The 10,774-nt window shown below is 34.9% G+C and overlaps 1 protein-coding gene across 1 annotated transcript; it reads left to right on the top strand.

The window, feature by feature from the left end:
- Positions 1-2,751: 2,751 nt before the first annotated feature.
- On the top strand, positions 2,752-7,182 carry LOC120075060 (DNA double-strand break repair protein). Its single transcript, XM_039028213.2, has 4 exons — positions 2,752-2,976; positions 5,902-6,438; positions 6,596-6,738; positions 6,862-7,182. Exons 2-4 carry the CDS (start codon positions 5,912-5,914, stop codon positions 6,975-6,977), a joined length of 786 nt encoding a protein of 261 aa, XP_038884141.1. The 5' UTR covers positions 2,752-2,976; positions 5,902-5,911; the 3' UTR covers positions 6,978-7,182.
- Positions 7,183-10,774: the final 3,592 nt, after the last annotated feature.

Genomic DNA, 10,774 nt, shown 5'->3' with positions numbered 1-10,774 from the left:
CATGATCGCATAACATGAATGCAATCCTAGGAAGTGTTAGCTAAACCCCATCTCAACCCGTTCCCCCGCATACTCATCGCATCTTTCGTATTATTAACTCTTTTCTCAACTCCGTCGTATACACTTTATACTGTAAACAACAAACCAACCAACCTTTTGATTTATTTGTTACCGCAAAGTGATCTAAAATTACCATCGCATACTATTTTCCTTAGTCCTTGTGTTCGACCCTTGGCTTACCAAGCAACTCGGTAGGATTTATACTTGGATCTTGCTGAGAAAACTTGCATGCACAACGCATTTTCCACCATCGCATTCTTTACCATTATTTCATCATATAGTAACACGCATCAGCAAGTAATCTTGCAAATGCAAGATTCTTTTTGACTTGATAATAAGCACACGTGTGACCATCTACTGGATGCATCTATTAATACCATAAAATATTTAAATGGTTCATTTGGTGGGATAATAGGTCCACATATATCACCATGAATTCATTCTAAAAACGCAAGTGATTTAGTCTCCACTTTAGCTAATGATGGTCTAATTATCAATTTTCCTTAAGAGCAAGCATCATATGATAATTCATTAGATTGAAAAATCTTTTGGTTCTTCAATGGGTGTCCATTTGAATTCTTAATAATTCTCCTCATCATTATAGATCCTGGATGACTCAATTGGTCACGCCAAATTGTAAATATGTCTGGATTCATGAACTTCATATTCATTATTGCATTTGTTTCAATTACTCATATATGAGTATAACATAATCCAGAAGATAAAGCAGACAACTCTTCCAATATATGTTTTTCATTTGAGAGAGTGGATATGATATATAGATATTCCCCATTAGTCTTACTATCAATCTCAATATGATAATCATTGCAACTTATATCTTTAAAGCTTAGAAGATTTCTCTTTGATTGACTAGTGAACAATGTATTGTCAATTGTAAATTTTGTTCCTCTAGGCAAAATAATATTTGTTTTTCCAAAACCTTCGATTAAGTTTGCAAAACTTGATATTGTATTTATTTTTGCTTTCAGCATTGTCAATTTGGAAAAGTATTTTTTATTTGTAAGTATTATGTGTGTAGTTACACTATCTGCCAGACATAGATCTTCTTTGCTCATTTTTTAAACACGCAATACATGAAAATTATTCATGTTTCTTCATTAAAAGAAAATAATTACAATAAGAAAGACAACACTTAAAAAAATATGAAGATAGATATAAAAAATAAAACAACAACAACAACATTAAGTCTAAATATTCTAAAAAAAAAAAAAAAAAAACTTGATGTCCTATCAACTACACCAATCTTCTCTTCAGGAGATTCAAAGAAGTCCGCGACATCAAAATTTGTCATATGGGATGGGTCAAATATATCATTATCCTGGTATACAAAATTTACTTCCATATTTTTCCCTTTTTCCTTCAGGGAGTCTTGAAAGTGGTCAACTAAGTATTTTGACGTACGACAGGTACGTGACCAATGCCCATTCATTCCGCATCAGAAGCATTTATTTTCAACACTTTTTGAACTCTTATCTTGTTGAGCTTTTCCTTTGTGATCATCATTTCGTGTGGTTCTTTTGAAATTTGAATGATTAAAACAACCACCACAAAAATAATAATTATTTCTTCCTCTACCACAGTCACGACCTCGACCGCAACCACGACCACAACCAGGATTATTATTAAAATTCACAACATTCATTTTAGGAAATGGTGTCATTCCAGTTGGTCGAGATTCATGATTTTTCATTAATAACTCATTATTTTGTTCGACCATGAGAAGACATGAAATTAATTCATAATATTGTTTAAAACTTTTCTCTTGATATTGCTACTGCAGAAAGCATATTCGATACATAAAATGTAGAAAATGTCTTCTCTAACATATCAGCATTAGTAATTTTTTCTCTGCATAACAACAATTTTAAACTGATTTTAAATAATCCGGAATTATAATCACTTATTGATTTAAAATCTTGTAGCCTCAAATGCATCCACCCATAACGAGTTTTGGGAAGAATAACTGTCTTTTGATGATCAACCTTTCATTCAAATTTTTCCACAAGATACGAGGATCTTTTATTGTAAGATACTTCATTTTAATCCCTCGTGGAGATGGTGACGAAGGAAAATCATATCTTTTGCTTTGTCCTGACTGGATGTCGTATTTCCTTCTTTAATTGTTTCTCCCAAGTTCATAGCATGTAGGTGAATTTCAACATCGAGCACTAATGACAAATAATTATTGCGCCATTAATTTTGTAAGACAACTCTATCACAAAATATTGTATTTATATTAGAAATTTAATAGATATTGAATATGCAAAATAATATTAAATTTATTAATTATAACAAAGAGGAAAAAACCAACATACCTTTAGGACCTACTTTTAGTGGAGAAAACGACAAGAGCTCGTGTTGATAACGTGGTGTGAAATTGAGGAGCACAACGAGAATATGGATATGGAGAAAATATAATATAATAATAATAATAATAATAAAAATATAAAAAAAAACTAAAATTATAAAATTGGATAATAGGAAATTTAATGAAATTTGGAGTGGATTTCTTACTCATAGGTGTGTGATTTTAAAATTCACCAAATGTGACAAAGTGGTAAGTATGACATACACTTACCTGGACATAATAACTACCAAATACATAGAGTTAATATTTATAATGAAAGGATATTTGTGTTTATTTTAAATTTCATGTACAAAAAAAATCCCATTATCTAGAAGAAAAATATCCCAAAAGGGTAAAATGGGCCGAAGAGTCCAATTAGCGGTATAAGCCCCGAGAATACGATGCCAACCGAAACTCTGAAACAATCCGTTGATGATCGACAACTTGCCCTAGGGTTCCCAATTTTCCTCACCTGGTGAACCCCTAAGTCTCTCTTCGTCGGAGATTACACGATTTCGCCCGACTCTGCGCCGCTCCTTTTACTCCTTGTAAGTTACTCTTCTCTCTACTACTTCAGTTTTACTCGCCATTGGATCCGAAAATCTTCGCTTACAGGCTGTCCCCATGGAGAAATGGATTTTACGCCGTTTTCTTCTGAAACCATTGTTTTTCATAGCGACAGGATCTCTTCGTCCTTCGGATGTTTCAAATTTTCGTCTTTCGTTTGTTTCTTTAAACCCCATTAATCGAAGATGGAAGCGCTCTATATTGTTCTATATTTATTTGTGTGTAGCTGTGTATTTACATGTACGCATATGTTTTTAACCTTTATGTGTTGTGTTTTCGATTGCTAAGGCAAAGGTTCTTCTCCGGGTGAGTTTCGTTAAGGTAAGGTAGTCAATCCCTCCTCTTATACCCTGTATTGTAAATTTTTTCCGGGAAATTTGCGTCCGGGACTAGTTATTAGATCATTTCCACTGTTGAATTCAAAGGCTATCAGAATTTTGTGAGTATGATACAAACATCTAGGCGTTCGGTTGAGTTCACATATTTGCTTTCCTGCCATCGAGAGTGGAAGATACCTTTCCGCTGAATGACCCTTTTCTAAGCTTAAGCACTAGACCTGGACTTCACAACTATGGGAACAACAGCATGGATGAAAATGTTCGATGAATTGAAACTATATGGGAAAAGAAGCGCCGGAAATGAAATGGGTATCGAACAAGACAAGACGATCTTGGCAATGAGGCATGTGGCTGGGGTGTGGGGATAATATAGAGCTGGGTGCTACTACTTTGGACAATCTAAGAACTGCATGATTAGCTTTCAAGGCATGCAGATAATTCTTTTAAATATGGTGTTCCTCAAATAGTGGGCACCCAATGAGGTTTCATAATATACAAGACGAGGAGAGAGGAATTTCCTTTTAGGCTTTGCCCGATCAATTTATTTATATCTAGATAGCAAGATATAAAGGAAGTTTTGAGAGCTTCCTACCTCTCCTATTTCTCAAAGAGAGAACCATAATTCACAAGATAAAAGATAATATGGTAAAACAATGAAAGAAACTTATGTACCCCCTTGCAAATAACAAACTCTCTTTCTTCCCTCTAGCTCACATGCCACCTATCTTCCCCATCTTCCTACATACAAACCCTTGTGATTGGGGGTTTATCATTACTTGCCCCCTGATGAGCCACCTTGTCCTCAAGGTGAAAATCTTGAAATTGGGATTGAATGGTGGACATAATCTCCCATGTGGCATCTGCCTGTGGCATGAGCCCAATGAATCAACACCTCCAATTCACTTCCCATAGAAGGAGATTTTACTACCCCAAAAATTCTAGCGGCTGATAGAGTAATGATAGATGAGAAGTTAAACCTGGAGGTATAGGAAAAGTAGGCAAATTCTGGCGTACACATGAAACACTAGATGAATCTTTACTGTGCCACAGACCTAATTTAGTTGTAGTCTGAAAAGGGCCAATGAAACATGGAACTAACTTGGGATGCTTATGTTGGAAAACTGAGAGTTGCCGATACGATCTTAATTTAAGATAGTCCCAATCATCGACCTCAAAATTCACATCCCGCCGTTTCTTATTGGTTATATCCGCCATTTGTTGTCAAGTTTGCAGCAAGTCGCCTTCAAAGTATGCAAACGTTGCATCTCTGTTGGGGAGTTGAACATCAACCTGAGCGACTACAAATGAATCAGCTTGGTAGGGAAATGACGGGGTGGTGGCTGCCTATAAACCACTTCAAAAGGGGTAGGTAGTCTTAGTAGATGAAGGATAAACGGTCTTGTAGCTTAACTCCACCCGAGGAAGCCACTTGTTCCACTTTGATGGGGACTACAATAACAAATTCTCTCTTCCCTCCCGCTCACGTGCCACCTAACTTCCCCATCTTCTTGCGTACATAGACCTTAGTGATTGGGAGCTTATCATTTCCCTTCTTGTTATTTACTCTTCACAATTTGTTGAAATTGATTGTATTATGCATATTTAAGAGGGTGCGTGGGGTAAGGAGTGGAATAGTGAGGAGTAAGGAGTTATGAAGTCTAGGGAGTTGTGAACTCCTGTGGCCCACAATTTAAGGAGTTGATAAGATATAAAATTGATGTTTTCTTTAGTAGTGGGACCCACCAACTTCTTGGGCCAAACAAGGAGTGGAGTTCACAGTCTCCTACTTCTCAACTCCTTGGGCCAAACACACCCCAAGTGTTCTTTTGAAGGCCTCTAGGATGATTGCTTAGCTGTTTATTGTAGTTTTCTGTTACTAATAAAAAAACACAAATCCTCCCTTCCTGCAGTTTGACAGATCATAGGTCTCCATGTTGAGATGTTGTCAAGTGGATTAATCAATCTTCTTGGGTTGATTTTAGTTCCCATTGATATTGATATATCAATGTAGGCTGTTGAGTTCTCTTCATGAGGTGAAAGAAGGATGTTTATTGACAATTTCCCATCATTCTGTTAGTCATATATTAAATACTAAGGTTGATATTCATCTGGCTGTGGACCATTGCATAAGGCCTTGGATTATAAGATTAGGTTCCCATTTGTTTTCTATGAATAACAAAGATGCTTGAGACCTTGGTGTTCATGTTAGAGATATTTATTGTGCCAAGTAGAATTCTTTTCTAGAGAAAAAAGCATTCTTATTATTAAGACAGCAAAGTTCAGTGGAGTGGGGATTAGGGGTGACATATTCAATGTCCATTTAGTGATTGAACTTCCCTGTTGTTGTGGCGTGATATGAAGCTTCTCTTAAGCCTAGTGGACTTAATTTGGCATGCATGGATTTTCAGAAGTGCCAGGATAACTTAGAACGTCCAGAAGCTTTTACTACACTAGGTTCTCTATTGTGGGCAAAGAAGATAATACTTCCTTACTTGACATTTGAGTTCAGCTTGGTTTAAATGAAAAATGTTCTTCCACCCTTAGGTAATTGTTACATCGTTTCTGCAGGACTTTTAGTATGGCAGGAAGAAATCGCTCATCACGCCACATTGATGGTTACCGAGTTTCCCGTGATGTCCCTAGATCCTACATAGAACGAGTGCCAGCACCCCTGCCTATTCATCCTGCAGCTTTGGAGGAGGAACTTGAATTGCAACGTAGGGAAATGCAGAGAATTATTTCTGATAACCGCATGGTGATTGATGATAATACACTACTTCAAAGGGAGTTATCAGCTGCAAAAGAAGAAATTCACAGATTGAACCAGGCTATACCCAAAATCCTGTCTGAGAAAGAATCACAATCCAGGGAGTTGCTTGAAAGAGGTTTGAAGTTAGAAGCTGAGCTTCGTGCTTCTGAGCCTTTGAAGTCTGAGGTTCTGCAATTAAGAGCTGAGATTCAGAAATTGAATACTTTGAGGAAGGATTTGTCTGCTCAAGTCCAAGGCCTCACCAAGGATGTTACTCGATTGCAAGCTGAAAATCAGCAGCTAAATTCTATGAGAGCTGATATGGATGGATTGCACAAGGAGCTTATTGAGGCCAGGTTTGAAATGGAAATTTTAATTGATTGGTGTTGGATCCTAGTCTATGTTTTGTTCTTTTTCTAGTTAGGATTTGGCACTAGGACAGGTCAAGATAACTTCAAGACCACATTAATTAGTCTATTCCATGATTGAATTGATCGTGCACAATGTTTTTAGGAGGGCTTATGAATATGAAAAGAAAGCCAATGAAGAACAAATTGAACAAAAGCAAGCGATGGAGAAGAACCTTGTTTCAATGGCTCGTGAAATAGAGAAACTGCGAGCAGAGAAGCTCAACATAGAGAGAGCACGGGGATTAGGTTATTTCTTTCTCTAATTTTTCTTTCCTTTTCCTTTAACGAAATTATTATCAACATGTGGACATCTGCTTTCTTGCAACAACGGTAGCTAGTTGGTTTTAAGCTTCTATTATACATTTTTAGGTGCCGAGAGTTATGGGATCTTGAACAGAAGTCCTGAAATGAGATATGCAGGTGGTACATATGGTAATAGCTATGGTAGTTCTTGGGCACCATATGAGAAGCGTACCCGACGTTAAGTTTCAACCTTTCTCTTAGATGTCCTTCATTGGAGTTCAATATCTGGCTTAACATCTTTACTTTTCTTGGAGAAGCTGCTTTAGAGAATTACCATGATCATGGTGTGAATTATCAACTAGTTAAGATTTGTAACTGTAGTACATTTTACTCTATGTGACTAAAGTTCTGCTTTCATTGCATTATAAATGAGTTACTTTTATGCAAGTTTAATTCAGAATAGAGTGTTGGCTGGGGAAAAAGTCTCCGACGTTTTTCAACTAATCATTAAAAAAAGAAAGAAAAAAAAAAGCTCCTATGAGATCGCTACTCTGCAGAATTAGCAGAACAAATGGTGGTGTAGAAGTTTGATTCTCGTGACAAGTATTGTGATGAAAATATATTTTGGGGGACGTTCTGTGCTTCTCATTACTATATTCAGTTTTTCCAAAGTATAGGCTTGTATTGAGGGATCCAGCTCCTTGGCTTATGGAGAAGCTTTATGTTGTGTTGGTTTCATGAGTTATCTGATTGCGTTGAGCATAACAAGTACTCTTTCGTAAGATGTTTTCATCACATACCCATGTGAGTGAGTTGCTTGACAATGGTAGGCGAGAGTTGCTTGACAATATGTCATGTTTTGAGAGGTGCAGTTGTTGGAGATAAGAACCCTATATTGGTGACGAGAGTCTTAGAGGGATCCTGTTGTGTTGGAACGATAGATATAAGAAGCCTATTCAGACATTTTCCTATACATGCTTCCATAAGTTTCTACTCTAGTAATTTTTTATTATTTTCGTTGGATATTAAACAGAGTTTCTAAAGTCCTAATTTGATCAGTAGGTTAAATACTCTCTATCAATTTTGACGATTCTCATGTCATGACAAATTACTTTTATACCTCAACCGACTAAACTGCTTGAAGTAGTCACTACAGAAGAAGACCTATCTAAAAGTGCTTGAGGGAGAGAAATTTGTGATAAGGTCTCCAATTTTTAACCCCTGACCTGTCCAACTCGTGAACGACGGAAGATATTAAGCCTGCGACCAAGATGATTTGCTATGCATTTTTTTTATTCACGATGTCACATCTGCTAAGTAGAGTCAGAGACCTGGAGCAGTAGATCAGGATCGGTAAGGATGCTATTTAGAATACGGTTTTTGCACAAAAAGTTGAGAGATGGGGGGTGGTTGTCTGTTGTCTTCACTCTGTGGCCACGTTAAAATTGAAAACCTTGCATTCAATTTGGAAGTTTGCAATCTTAGGAGCATGTTGCTAAATTAAGTTGCAGATTGAGGAAGCACTGCAGCTAAATCGAATATTAGTTGGAGTGTTTCAATTGTGTTTGTAATCATCTCTCTATTCTTGTATGATTCTCTTTTTTCATCTAATTTTGTTCGATCTGTATATCAAAGTCGATGAGCTTTCTGCACTTGTTGAAATATCTTTACTTATTGTGATTATTTCTTCAAATTGACTTAAAGCATTTATTTGAATTGGCGTTTTAAGTGCGTATGAATACTTTTTATCCACTTAAAACTACTTTTTTAAGCATTTAAAGAGTCATTCGAAACAGAATTTCAGTCTTCAACTTGAGCCGAGTGCTTATCCATTTAAACCTGAAGTATGATTGAATTTGGTACAAATTTTCCCACTTGAATTCTATCCCTCGATCGAATACTCGGGATATTGTAAAAATGTAAGGTATTGCTATTTGAAATAGCTATAGATATGTTCTCAACTACTCATCATCAATTGATTCTAGTGGGTTTTTTTCCAGGTATTTTGTAATCTTTAAAGACAAACAGAGAGTATTTACAAACAAGATGTGTTCCCGTCAAAACATGGACCCAAATTCCTTTGTTTTAATTGACAAGTTTTTTTAAATTGGCTCATGCTTGGGATAACTACATGGTCTCTTAGAGCCTAATTTCGTTATTATCTAGATTGCCTGTGTCAACTCCAACTCATCTTAATTTTATCATTTTGCCTATAAGGGAATGTCTTATATTTGATACAATAAAAGATCATAAAAGATAAGAGAGTAGATCTTGCACTTCTCCATAATTACCATTTCTTTTTTTAAAATGTTCCAATTTTTCTTATGTAACCTCATTTTCGATCAAAATTTTCCTTGTATAACTACATACAAAAACTTCCACCACGTACAAAAATATTCCTGCAAATCAGTCCTCTTCATTCTTGTGGCAATATTGCTTTGTTTAGGCACCTTTATCTTTGGCAATATTGGTCAGGTGGAATCATTTGTGGTTACGTTTGTCATGGTTTTGAATCAAAGGAGCCACCTCGAAACTGCAGAGGCAAAGCGACTGGGTTTTTTACATGTAAGATTTTGTGTAGAATGAGTATTTTTCCCTCTATTTGTGGTAGGATATAGACATCTTGAACTTCAGCTTCCTGGTGTCTTCAGTGGTCACAATCGTAGTCGTAATCGAAATTAAGATTATTGAGATGGAAGCTAAAGTGAACCCCATTTTAATTTTCTTAATGTAGTTGGAAGCTCGAGTTTAGAACACAAAATTTGAGAGAGTTGACAAGTAGTATTTGTGTTATTGAGTATTACCTTCTATTGGGAGGGAGTTTCCATTTGATTGAGGGTTTGTTTCTTTAGGTGTGAAATATGCATATATATTATACGTACCTTACATATAGACATACGATACAAGTTTGTATTATAAATACTTTTGATATATACATGTGATCTATGAATATAGTATAAATACATGTCCGATATTTGTGAAATTATCTTCTGTATGATATGTAAAATGAGTACATATTATGTAACAATTATAATACACTATCAATTTTAAGCCTAGAAGTTTATGGTATGTGATATTTAACATTGACGGTTATGAATAAGGGGGAAAAAAGGAAATAATGCAAGGGAGAGATTGGAACAATTAGGAGATGTAACCACACAAATTATGTAAAAGAAATATGGTTTAATGAGATTAAAAAAAAGGACCAAAAATGTTGAATTGTGTAATAATGATGGAACAGTTAGGAGATGTAATCACAAATTGCGTGAGTTGAGTGGAGTTGAAGTACTTTTATATCTAATTCAATTGTACGGGTTTTAAGTTTCTTCAACTCAAATAATTTTTGTCAAATAATTAATTGAACTCAAACATTAATTAGATTGATAATTATATTTCAATTTATATTATGTAAGGTTATTTTCAATGCGTTTAAAACTTATTTTTAAGAGTTGTTGGCATGGTTTAAAATTTACATGGAGGCCTTGAAATTTCAGTTGGGGAGCCCCTCATTTGAGAAAATTTTGAGAATTTCGATTCTCCTCATGACAAAATTTTGAGAAATTTTGATATTTCAAAAAAAAATTTGATTTTCTTAATTAACTACGTTAGCTCAGTTCAAGTTTTTTAGTAGTATGACTACATTCAATTCAATAATTACACATGTCAATGTCATTTTCAATAAAAGATTAAGCTTATCCGTGTTATTTTTCCTAATTTCTAACTTTTCTCAATTTTAACTTAATTTTCTACTCAAAACTTTCATTTATAAAGAAATTAGATTTGAAAAAACCACAAAAAAAATAACATATATTTATGTGAATTGATGTGAGTTTTTTTCTTCAACCATCCAAACCTTTTATAATTTTCACATCACTTCCCTTCAAAATATTCCTTAACGTAACATTATTTTGTAATTATTTTTCATTTCTTTTTAAAATTTTTGCTCTCGTATCAATATTTACACAAACATTTATAATAAAAATCTAAATGTTGTTTTATTTTATAGAAATTATGATTAAAAATAGTTAATTATAATCTA

Source organism: Benincasa hispida, chromosome 4 (assembly GCF_027475165.1).
Source record: "Benincasa hispida cultivar pf3 chromosome 4, pf3_genome.v1.1, whole genome shotgun sequence".
NCBI lineage: Eukaryota > Viridiplantae > Streptophyta > Magnoliopsida > Cucurbitales > Cucurbitaceae > Benincasa > Benincasa hispida.
This window is presented reverse-complemented; position numbering and strand designations above follow the sequence as displayed.

Coding starts and splice junctions, on each gene's coding strand:
- LOC120075060 (XM_039028213.2), top strand. CDS start 5,912: ATGGCAGGAAGAAATCGCTCATCACGCCACATTGATGGTTACCGAGTT. Junction 6,439..6,595: donor AAGGAGCTTATTGAGGCCAG/GTTTGAAATGGA, acceptor CAATGTTTTTAG/GAGGGCTTATGAATATGAAA. Junction 6,739..6,861: donor AGAGAGAGCACGGGGATTAG/GTTATTTCTTTC, acceptor ATACATTTTTAG/GTGCCGAGAGTTATGGGATC.